The 12,589-nt window shown below is 43.5% G+C and overlaps 1 protein-coding gene and 1 long non-coding RNA gene across 3 annotated transcripts in view; one reads left to right on the top strand and one right to left on the bottom strand.

The window, feature by feature from the left end:
• Positions 1–1,305: 1,305 nt before the first annotated feature.
• ARRDC4 (arrestin domain containing 4) lies at positions 1,306–10,663 on the bottom strand. The gene is made up of 8 exons (XM_039723235.1): positions 10,066–10,663; positions 8,997–9,063; positions 8,575–8,722; positions 6,496–6,598; positions 5,531–5,787; positions 4,714–4,876; positions 4,073–4,227; positions 1,306–3,958 (listed from the first exon to the last, which is right to left on the bottom strand). The coding sequence occupies exons 1-8, from the start codon at positions 10,448–10,450 to the stop codon at positions 3,902–3,904; spliced, it is 1,335 nt and encodes a 444-aa protein (XP_039579169.1). The 5' UTR covers positions 10,451–10,663; the 3' UTR covers positions 1,306–3,901.
• The window catches only part of LOC120509032, a 40,905-nt gene continuing 38,845 nt past the window's right edge, over positions 10,530–12,589 (top strand). For both annotated transcript variants that reach the window (XR_005629138.1, XR_005629137.1), the window contains exon 1: positions 10,530–11,753. This is a non-coding gene — a long non-coding RNA (uncharacterized LOC120509032). The remainder of the gene's footprint in view (positions 11,754–12,589) is intronic.

Below are 12,589 nucleotides of genomic sequence, written 5' to 3'. Positions count from 1 at the left end.
TAGAATGACTGATTATGTCCAAATCAACATTGTTTGCAAACTGTGCTCTCCAAACACGTTTTTATTGCTATATATATAGCAGAGATTTTACAAAATGAGTTAGATGTTCCCTTTTGCTGTCCAAAGTGGGTGGTGAAGTCATGGAACATGCTATTTTGATAATTTGGAACATGCCCCAGGAGCTGATTAAATGATCTCTCTTGCTCTGTACGTGAACTGTGCGTTTCCATGCAAACATCACAAGGGTCAGAGCTGCACACAGGAGCCTGCAGGATCTGTTCTGTCTCTGCCTGGCTTTTTACTACCTGTTTAAACACCATACATATTTTAATAGACAGTTTAATAGACAATAGCTTGTCAACTGAAATACTTCCCTATAAAAGCAAGCAGTGGATGAAGTGGAATTGCTACTGTGAATTTAATGGTAAGACATTTAACTATCATTTAGTGAGCTTTCTAAAAAAAATCTAGGACCAGTATTTGAGGTTTTGAATTTTCATGAATCATGACTGCTGGTTCTGGTGCTTGAATAGGCCCAGAAATTCCTCCCTGGCACAGGTGGTCCAGAGAAGCTGTGGCTGCCCCTGGATCCCTGGAAGTGTCCAAGGTCAGGATGGAAAGGACTTGGAGCACCCGGGGATGGTGGAAGGCGTCCCTGCCATGGCAAGCGGGGAAACAAGATGGGCTTTAAGGTCCCTTTCAACCCAAACTATTCTGTGATTCCACAATCCTGAACAGCATCTTCACCTCGACTTTCCATGCAGAAATTTGCCATCTTTCCTCAAAAATGGAAACAGGAAGAAGAAATCAGCTGTTGTCTGTTGTTCCTCAAACCCTTGGGAGGCAGGACCCTGATGGAGATTTATCATCTCACTCCTGGCTCAGGTGAGCAGTGGGGCAGGTACAGTTTGTCACCTCTTTCCCCACACCAGCAGGGTCTCTGCTTCACTCATTCTGCACTCTGGTTCTAAGGTTGCTCTGATGTATTTATCTTTAGATTGTTGCTCTAATCTTGTCGACAGGAAACAATAAAATATCCTCTAAGACTAATATGTGAGATGAGAGATCCAATTAGTGCTCACATCCTTCAATCCTTACGGGTAAGAGCCCCTATTACATAATAGCTATGGGTGGGAGGAGGCCCTGTTTGATCAATTTGTTCCAGTTCTTGGTTATGAATAGTTCAGGGAACTAAAACAGTGACAGTTGAAGGCATAATTCCCAGATCAGGGAAGAATTAGAGAGCTGTAGGGTAGAACACAGGTATTTCTTGACATAGCACCAAACCAGAGATGAACAGCACAATGCAGATTTGACACTTTTATTAACAAAGAACCCATGGGGCTCATTCATTAGTACAAAATACAATCATGTTCCTGTATGTTAAACAGCTTTTTTTATTTTGTCTCTTTTAAACTGTTTCACAGTTATCAAAACAAAGCCCCTGCATATTGAACTTATTATTGTGCAAACAGTAATTATTTTTAAGGATCAATTTCTGCACTAAGCCAAGTGCCAGAGAGCAGAACTTAATCTTGTTTTCACCCCTCCTTTGAAGGGCCATGTGTGCTTCCTAAGAAACACATAATAGTTGACTTTTTTTGCAGCAAACAATCTAAGGCCACAGTTTATCTGCAAAGAATAGAAAACAACTCAAAAGATTTTAGAAAAAAAAAAAAGCACACCTTTACCCTTCATACTGCTGTTTGCTTGACCATGATTATACCAGGTAGCACACATCACCTATCAGGTATTACAGTCCAAAAAGCACCTAATGTTCTTTAAGCTAATATTTTGAATTATTACCATGCAAGTTATTACATAACCAAATGACTTTTCAAGTAGCTATAATGGTATCTGTTTTAAGGAAAAGATGCTTGTTCCCCTTCCAGATGTGAATGAAAATCCTGCACTGATTGTATGGGCAGGCCCTCACATAAAATAAAAAGGCATGAGAGCTACACCTTGAGACTTAAATAATCATTTTTAGAATGTCCTTTCTAAATCTTGCACTCAAATTTTGGTTAAAGCTGCATTTGCTATAGAAAACAATACTAAATGTTGCAAATGAAAGGAGTAACTGCAGTTTGGAAATGTGAATCTCCACCAGTCTGTCTTTCACACTGATGCAAAAGGGATTTGAGGTGAAGTGCTAGAAATTAGACAATGTAAGGAAGTTAATTAGACAATGTAAAAGAAGACTAAAAATATATATCCATGTATGCCTGTAGAAAAATCCCTGCTTCTTAAGCGAAGACAGCTTTCATAAAAAACCATTTAGACTTTGTTTAAACTGCAGTTATTGATGGAATGAAGGAAACTGAATTGCTATTTTTGTAATTATCACATGAAGCACCGGGTTTTAACCCCAAACCCTTCTGTAAGACATATGGAGTATTTCTAGTAGTCCAAAATCCCCTGTACTTCAGACAGGACTGTAAACATGCATGCTGACAATGCTGTTTTCTGCTCCTGTAAGTGATCTGTTGGTGATTGTTTACTGATCCCAATTGATGGTTGGCAGGAAGCAAACATTCTCCTTTTAAATGAAGGCAGCAGAAGGGCAAGTAAATGCTGTGCCTTCACTCTTAGCAGCAACAAACTCTCACTGTTCTAAATGACCTGAGGAAGAAAACATCAAAATATTGCACCAAAACAAAATTAAACAGCAAAAACAAACAAGGAAACACACCAACAAATATAGAATGGATAGCAAATGACCAGTGCAGCCCCTGACAATAGATCTTTAGACAAAAATGCAGGAGTAATGAAAAGCTTTGTGCCATTCCCAGAGGACTTTGTTCCCCTGATGTCTGCTTTCACTTCAGTTATAAGCTATGTCTATTCTGGGTATATTTACACCTCTCCCTACACCTCGTATCTCATTCACTAACCACAGAAACCATTTAGGGTCCCTTTTAGAACCTTGAAGTATACTGGAGCTTTAACAAGACTTTTTTTGGTCTCAAATCTGACCGTAAGTAAATATCCAAAACAGAGGTAGGCTTATAAAGGCTTTTGAATAAATAAATATTGTCCATTTTGCTAAGTATACCTGCTGCTGGCAAAAGGATTCTCCCTTGCCATGCTTCCCCTTATCATGCTATCCATAGGCTTAAGATGCAGAAAAAGAACTCACAGTAGAAGAGGTTAGAATAATTCCCTTAAGAAATCCCTTGAAAGAAAGCATAGTGCATAAGCTCGTCTGAAAGTTCACTGTTTGTTCCACACTTGTGTCTTGCATTCAGGAAATGGTTGCCTCTATGATATTGCATAATAGCCATTCTGTCATCCACGGTGTCCTCAGGATCAAGATGAATGAGGAAATAGTACCACTTGGCAGTCGTGAGAAGAGCAGCTTCCCATCAAACATGAAGTTAAGACTTCGCTCTGTGTTGCAGAAGTGTTCCTTTTTTGGATGCAGACAGTGCAAAGCTGAAGCCCCTTGAACACTGGCATCTTTTGGAAATGTTTTCTTACCCCACATTCTGCTCTGCTACAGGAGTTCTCGACATCACTATTACATTCTTCCAGAGCATTGCAAACAAAATATAAATTCTTTTCTCTTCAGAAGATCCACACATCATCTCCTCGTACTTTGTGTAGTGTATCCACTTTTTGGAAAACATTCAGTATTTCACTGATGCATTTTTGTTTCAGTATTTTCAGGTACTTCTCAAGCATCCCAAGCTCAGCTGCTCCCGTTATCCTCTGTGCAGACTAATCCAGCAGGTTCTTTTCATCACCAAACGTGCTCATACCTCCTTCTCCATTTTCCTTTGCCTTTCTCATTCACAGACTGAAGTTTGGAAAAAGAAAACTGTTTCCTTTTTAGCTGCACTACCAGCTTAAGCAGCAGAAAGATTAAGACACTCATCACAATGATGCTCATTACAAATCCTCAGAGCATGAATGAAACGGGCTGAACTTCTTCTACATCAGTTGGATGTGGATCAATCTAAGTAGAGAAGAAAGACAACAATTACTGCCTGCAATTCCTGCATTTAGGTATGTGTTTGAGTTTTTTCTGCCATCTGACAATAAAAACACCACCTGCTATTTATTTTCTTACCTCTGAATAAAGAGGTGGAGGCTGAAACCGGAACTCTTGTATGTAAGCAAAGACAGGACAACACAACTGTTCCTCACAGTCAATGGGAGGTGGATAAGCAGGAACATGTCTGGAAAACTCTTCCTCAGACACTACATCAGCATAATTTGGTGGTGCTGAAACACAAGAGATGCTTCTGTCATATTTCAAAGGATTCACTCACTCACAGCAAGAACATCTGCATTACAGTATATCCAGGACCACAAGAACTGTATTGCAAGTGCACTAAACTCAGAAACACTGTTACTAAAATTATGTTCTCAGTAAACTCAGGTGATTCAGTAGGAATACAGAGAGTGCTGTGCTTTTAGAATAACTCCAGCAGCAAACCTGTGTTGTATCAAGATATACTCAGTAATGAGTAGAATATTCCCACCATCAGAAGTTAGTTGTTTCAGTCAGATGGGGTACAGAGAGAGACTTCAGGAAGGCTGGAGTTGGGGTAACCTCACCAATTGTTTTGGATCTTTTAAAGTTCTTAAACTTTGTGAGTCATATTTCCATTGCCTACATCCCTGGCAGTGCCCTTAAACTGGCACTGCACCCATCTGCTGCAGACAGTGCTGTGCTGGATTAGAGACAGTTCAATATGTATTTATTACCTTCAGGGTGTTCAGGCATGGTCAATGCCAGCCAACTCATATCCATACTAAACTGGCTGGTAATGCTGGAGTTTCTGCTTGAAAATCCAATACATGGAATAGTGCCAATCACCACAGGCATTTCAATCATCAATTTCTTAGCACCAGGAATATGGATATACACCTATGTGACAACCCCCAAACAGAAGAAAAAAACATAATGAGACCCCATTGAATGCTGCTCTTAAAAGCTGCCCTGCTCCCTACACTGCAAATTTAAAAAATAAGAGCTTTGTCATCCCAGATATGTTTAGCTAATACCCTGGCAGCTTTCCTTATTTGACAGCAGTTTCCTTCTTTCTGTAACTTGTCTCTAAGTGACATTAAAAAATAAAAACCATCTTGACAAACATAATTATGCACTTGACTTTCAGTCTTATCTTCCCATTTCTGGAAAGGACCACTTGAGGATCCCATTCAGCTTGAAATGCTTTCCCGAAACAAACCCTGCATGTCTGAAACTAAGCTGCTTCTTCCTCAGCTTTCCCTTTTCCACACTATTCCCATCTTTTAATCTCAGAATAATTTTATGACCTTCAGTCTCTCATGTATGTGGTTGATGATACTTATTTTTCATGGAATCATAGAATGGTTTGTGTTAGAAGGGATCTTAAAGATCATAAAGTTCTAATCCCCCTTCGCAGGCTGGGACACCTTTCTCTAGATTTGTATTTATTGTAGTTCCCAAGCTGAAAACCTAACAGCTACTCAGTAAATTCTTCTCTTCCCAACTGAGTGCAATACCTAAAGTTTGTACATTTGAAAACCCAATACTTACAGCTAAAGAATATTCTACTCTAATAATGCAGCAGTCAAGTATAGATGGGGATACAGGTGGGATTTTCAGAGTTTTCCCATTCCAGGTATCTGTACTCCCAGAGGCAATGTGGTTTCCTCGGACATTGGCAACCATCTGACGGAAGGTTTTTGTCTTCCCACTGGCCAGGTAAGTTTGTGTTTGGAAAATGGCAGCTTTTGGAACAATCAAACGAGAAGAGCAGTTCTCAATTTCTGCATAGATTGGGATGGCTTCCCCTTAGAGACAGAAAAAGTCCAATGAATAATTGGTATTTACCAACTTTCCTCTGGGAGTATCAAAGCATGTTGCACAGCACGTACATCATCTGCAGTGTTATGAGAACAATACCTGGTAAGTTTCCTCAAGCCAGTTTATTTTTTTCAGAGTAGTATCTAGGCAAAATTATAGCCACCTACTATGTTTTACACATAAACAGTGATTCATTTTGAAACATTAAACATAATATGAACAAGCTATAAAACTTTATTTGCAAATTACACCCCAATCGTCCTTTTATATAGAAATTCATATTAAATGAATTTCAGGATGTTTTATTTTCTCAATGTATCCAAAGTTATCAAGATGAAGAAGAAGCTGCTAAAGCTCATTCTTACCAAAGTGTAAACCTACAAAAATAGGATGTAAAAACCTAACTACATCCCAGTTAAGTATTTTATCCCCAGATAAAAACATTTTGGTGTTCTTTACACACAAATGTACGTGGATTTTCCATAAGATTATTAACAGGACTTCCTTTCAAATTTATATTCCCAAGGGGAAAGGTAAGATGATTTTTAAAAAAAATTAAATTCATATGGATCTTAATTTACTTCTATTAAACAGAATTATTCCTTGAACTACAAAGTGTTGGCTTCACTGAGATTAAAAAAAATCCCAATCTATTAAATGCTTAGTATTCACATTTTTAATATAACTGCTCTTACCATTACAGTATCCCTTCCTCTCAATTTTGGCACTGAGAGACACTGGCCCAGAGGTGAAAAACCAACAGCCAACCATCTTCTCCTGACTTCTTAGAACAGGTGTCTATAAAATATAGAGTATGTTTCATTTTATGGGACAAAGCTCTCAATCACTTGCAGTTTCAGTGTTATGCGTATCAGTCATTGCAACCCAGCTCTAAAATCCACGTGATCCAAATCCCTGAACTGCTCAGTGCAACTGCAGTTTTTGCCACCATGTGAAATGGAGCCAAGGTTTGGCAATCTGAACATTTCTCTTTTGAAATCCCAAGTCTGTATTTAGACTGTGCTAAATAACACAGACCAGTGTCTTTGTATGTGCTTGGTCTTCAAAATGAACTTTTTACAGGTCTTATGGAGTACTGTGGTGTTTATCTCCCTGTTTCTCAAGGCAGAAGAATGCAGAGTTAATTTTATCTGCAAACAACTAACAGTTAAGCAGGTAATTTGTTTTTACTTTTGTGTCTCTAAGAAAGGACAAATATATATAGACACTGGGCTAAGGGGATGCACCCTCATTACCTGCAAGCCACAAAACATCCCCAATGGAGTACTGTGGTGTTTATCTCCCTGTTTCTCAAGGCAGAAGAATGCAGAGTTAATTTTATCTGCAAACAACTAACAGTTAAGCAGGTAATTTGTTTTTACTTTTGTATCTCCAAGAAGGGATAAATATATATAGATACTGGGCTAAGGGGATGCACCCTCATTACCTGCAAGCCACAAAACATCCCCAAAAATGCAGAAGCATGACAAAAACCATCTTAATTATTCAAGGGCTGTCACACTGGATGACATTTACACTGCCTGTAATGTTTTCATTAGAATAAACTCACAAGCACACATGCCAAGTATCCAAGGCAGGATCAAAGCTACTCAAAATGATTTACTGGGCAGTGACACTCAGTCAATACAATAACGCAAAGTGGTTTTTTATTTTCTTCATTATAATGAAAAAACCCTGTTGTTTTGCATTTTTGGTGGTAGCTTTGGAATCCATTAAGACTGGCACTGCCCTCCTGATGTGTCTTCTGTGCAATAACCTATGGTGTGCTTTGTCCTTACAGAATGTGGGTATGATGCCTTCAAACTCCTAACTACTGAATGATAAAGACTATTCTGCTTACAGATGTCACTGCCAAAATACCCTAAGTTCTCTCTAGAATGGATTAAAATGTAAGCATGTAATGAGGGGGAAAAAAGCCTGCTCAAAACATCTCTTTTCTATGTTCACGTCATGATGTTAAAATTATCCTACCATTTTAAATAAAATAGAAATGACTCATTCATATTTAAATGAATAACCATTTAGATCCAGTTGCTATCATGAAAGTGCAAGGTATAATTTTATATTATTTTCATAATATGGGCTGAGATAAAAGAATCCAGCTCATTAGCTTCCATCTTGCCTATTTACTCATTACTTAATGCCTGATCTTTCTTATTACTCTACAGTATTTCCAGTGATTATAAAAACTCAATGCTTTAATGTGGCCAAATCTGTCACAGGGAAATAACTGAAAGGATCTCTGGAGCAGCTGCATGCACACACTTCATGTTAGAAAACGACATGCAAAATGCAGGGATACGTAACATAATGGCCAGAGCCTAAATGACAGGCTGGGCATGATTAATACTCTCTCTAATTACTGCTCCTCAACCTACTATTATTGTAGAGTTTAGGACACTGCAGCCCTGTGAATGTAGTTGCTCTGGTAAGAGTAACTACTCTGCACACACACATTACTATTATTAAGCCTGATTTATGCATCTGAAGCCTGCCTAACTTTTTGGCAGGAGCATCTCTGCCAGCAGGGATGTAATAAATGGTATTAAAAAAGCCACTCTGTTTGCTATTCACACAACCTAAGATAATCTATTTATAGAGAAAAGCTTAGGGAGCTTATATGCTTTCAGAAGTCAGAAAATGATGCTCTGGAATAACATGGGAAGGGTTATGGCTGGATGTGAATGCTGCTTGGGAATGGTTTATTTGCAGCTGGTTTTACAGGGCGGAGGAGAAGTGGGGGACCCTCTTACCAAGAGAGCTGGTGAGCTGACATCGATATGGCTGATGATCTGCAGCTCTGTCTGCACACTCTGGTCAGGCACAGCAGGCCTCTCCAGCACTGCTTTCACGTAGTACTGGATACTGCCATACTTCCCAGTAAAAGAGGTCACCAGAGGTCTGAAACAAGCAGTCATAAAAGCAATACCTTCAATTAATAATTCAGCTCCAAACATTAACACTTCCTGCACACAATAAACATTTCCCAATTCACAGCTTGTACTTTTAGGGCCTTGGGGAAGCTGAAGCAAGCGAGGCCTGTCTGCGTGGTGCTTGATTAAGACAAATATATAAAGCTGATACTAAAAAAAACACAAGTCAAACTACATTAAGTTAATGTTCCACTACAAGCAGCATCCAGCACAATCCCTTCAGGTTGGATTACTGAACTTACTCTTGAGGGAGCTGAAAGCTGAACGGAAATTCGTGTCTTCCATCTAGAAGAATTAAGTTTTCCTCACCTGTAGGATGAGAATGAATAGTATGTTTTAGTTATTCCAGAAATAGAACAAAGCAGACACTTTTATAAATTATTTATGTACGAAAACACCCAGATGCAAGAAGTTTTTATTGATCCCAGTGGGTTCTGGACTGTGGCCCATACTTTATTTATGCTGTGATGTGATTTCAATGAAAAACAAGAATCAAGGAAACATGGGAGACCTTGCGATTCAATTCAGGACTCTGGCCAATTTCTAATCCAAAATGGCTTCTGCAAAGCATAAAGCAAGTTTCTTTTCAGCAGGACAGCAATTAATCTACCTTTCCAATTAACAATTTAACTTCTGTGCCGAAAAACCTGCAATTTACGGTCAGCATGAAGAAACACTATAAATACGTTAGCTCCCAATTTATTCATACAGGGCCTACTGCCACACAATTCACAAGGCCTAAATCTGCTTTCCCTACAGATCAGCCTGAGCTGCGTTTCACCATGCAACGAAATGTCGTTGGGCTGTCTTTAATTTTTTTTTTTTTTTCAACGCAGCAGTGTGTGAGCGGCAGAGCTCCGGCACAGCAGCTTCCCCGGCTGCCTCCATCCGCCGGCTGCTTCCAGGCTCTTCCACGGCAGCTCCGCAGGCGCTGCCGGCACCGCGCACCCAGCGCCGAGGGCCCGGCGGACCCACGGAAGGGCCGAGCCCCGGCACGACGCCCACACAGCGCAGGGAATCGAGCTGCGCATTTCATTTCAGTTTATTTTACTTTATTCCAGTCCCGCTCGGCGTTTTTCACCCCCCACACAGGCAACAAACGGCGTGGCCGCGATGAGGAGAGACCGTCCCGGGCGCAGGGCGGAGCGCTGCGGCAGCGCTGTCCTGCCGGTGCCCTCCACCCGCTCCTCCGGCCCCCGGTGCCCATTTCCACCCGGAGCGATCCCCCTCCGCCTCGCCCAGCCCTGCCCGGTCCCACCCCCGCCGCGGCTGCGGGAGCGGCCGGGCCCGCGCCCCCCCGTCCCGCCTCACCTTCGGGCGGGTCCCGCAGCAGGCTCTGCCGGATGTCCAGGTACCGCACCTCCGCCTCCCGCCGCGGCCCCGGCCCCGGCGTCCGCACCGCCACCCCCCACGTGCCCGCCCCGGGCACCGCGCCGGGGCTCTCGCTCCAAGCGACGCGCGCCCGGCCCGCGGCCTCCAGGCGCAGCCCGCGGAGCGGCAGCGGCCCCGCCAGCTCCAGCAGCACCTGCCCGGACACCGTGTCCCCGCTGCAATAGCCGCCGCCTCCGCCGCGCCGGGCCTCGTCCTCCAGCACCAGGGCCAGCGTCTTCACCGCGCCGCCGGCCCCGGGGCCCGGCCCGGCCGCCGCCATCGCTCCCCGGCCGCGGGGGAACCGCGCCCGCCGCCCCCGCCTCATTGGTACTCGGCGGGCGCACGCCCGGAGTGCGTCACGCTGCGTGATCGCCGCGCCGGGGCCAATCGCGTGCGGGCGAGGGCGCGTGGACAGCGCGGCGATTGGCGGGGCGGCGGCAGGGCCCCGGCGCGCGGGCCAATGGCGCGGCGCGGCCACCACGTGCACAGCCTGTGGGTAAACAGGGAGCGGGGGCGGGGCCGGGGGCGGGGCCCTCACCGCTCACCCCTTCACGCCCCTCCGTGACGGAACCCGGGCGGTGGTGGCGGCGGTTCGGGGTCTTGGCCCTCGCTTCGCCCCTTCCTTTGGGCTGCCCGCCAGCCCAGCGCTCTGGGAAAGCCGTGTGCCCTTGGTGACCCCGCGCTGAGGGGATACCGTGTCTCTCGGTGTCCCCCGGGTGCTGCCCTGGGAGAGAGGGAGGCAGCGTGGCGCTCTGGGGCGGTCTCAGCCTCTCCCGCTGACAGCCGGGCTGGCTGGGACTGTGAAGTATGGAAAAACGATGTGGTGCTGCTGCTCCCCCTCTGCTTTGCCTGGGGATTACCTGCCTACAGTGTGGAAACCTCGTGTCCACACAAATCATGTGTGTTTCTGCACCTTGTAACGCAAAAAGCGCTCTGGTTCAAGAACTTGTTATTACAACCCCTCTTGGTACCTGGGCAGCGAAATGGGTGCACTCCGCTGTGTGCTGTCCCACCTGAGCACATCATCCATTGGTAACTCTTGGGAGACAGAATAAAGAATAAATGCAAAGCTTTGCTGTTATGTTTAGAGGCAGAAGCTTAGGAAACCCCAGTGGGCAGTGGAAGAGTGGTGAATGTGTCTGAGGTGATGGGTGGGCGCGGGCAGAATCATCATTCCCACAGTGGTGAGGGAACCCTCACCCACCCCAGACGTGCTGCAAACCAAAACGCTTCGATTCCTCTGGACACGTACTGCAATTAATGCTGTTCTTGGCCTCGTGGCGTTTTACGGTGGCCCAGGCATCTCCCGGGAGGTGTGTGGGGTGGGTGATGGCTTTTCCACGGGTGACCGAGGAGTCATTTCCTGCTCCGTCACCTGCCTGCTGGAAGCTCCTCACAGCTGCATCTTCCTGCATTCCTCCATCCCTCTGGGGCGCTGCAAAACGCCGGCCTGGTGCTTCCCAGCTGACTCAGTTAATTACTGAAATTAGCAAAACTTGTCCTCGGCCCTTGGCTTTTAAATAAATAGCCAATGAGATAAATCTAGGTTTTCACAGAGCGCCCGTGGTTCCCATGAAATGTAGTCTCATATTGAGAGTTCCTTCTGTGAGGAATTTGCCAAGAGCCAGGTAGGCCTTTGGAACACTTTTTATTTGTTATAGGTTCATACACTCATCCATGTTAATCAATAGTGACCTGGGGAAAAGGAATGTGCTTACAGATGGGGTGAACTCATGGGTATTATTTCAACCATTGGCCATGCATTGTCCAGCTCATGATGAAAATTATGTAAAGAAAATAACTCTGTTATGGTGATGGTTGTTTGAACATTTAAAGAATTGTTGCCTGTTCACATCCCTTTGTGTGTTTGAAATAAATATTGACAGAAACTGTAAATGTTGCATTGTAGTTGGGAATTGTGGTGTATAAAACTGTGCTATTTTGGTATTTTTAAAGTTCAATTAAACTTAGACATGCTTAGTTTTGCATCAATCTTTTCCTTGTATGCAGTTTTTCACATTGACAAGTATCAGGTTAGTTTTGTAGTCAGCCAAGAGACCATGATTGGATGTGCAGACTGAATATTTGCTTATTTGATGAATTTCATTAGTTACAATATGTGTGCATGCAGACTGATTTTGAGAGTATGATGCAGTGGGGAAAAAAAAAATCAAAATCCCACAACTCCCTTTTTCCTGCATGAATTAGATCCTCTATAAAAGTAATTAATTCTCTTATGGGTTTATGCGACCATTCAAACATTGCCTCCCTTTCATTCTTTGCAAGTGCAAATGAGCTAGATAGGGAAATGAATAAACATGGCAAATTGCTTATGAAACAAAACATTACCCAGAATTAGGGAGAGCTGGGAGGCTTCAGTAACTCCAGCAATTAGCCTGTAGAGGACACAGTTAATAGGCACATTTTGTCACAGTCAGGTGATACTTGTTCCAGATGTTTGTTT

The sequence above is a fragment of the Passer montanus genome, unplaced genomic scaffold, assembly GCF_014805655.1.
Source record: "Passer montanus isolate IOZ18808 unplaced genomic scaffold, ASM1480565v1 scaffold5, whole genome shotgun sequence".
In the NCBI taxonomy this organism is placed as follows: Eukaryota; Metazoa; Chordata; class Aves; order Passeriformes; family Passeridae; genus Passer; species Passer montanus.
Note: the sequence above shows the minus strand (reverse complement) of the source record. Positions and strands in the feature narration are given on the sequence as shown.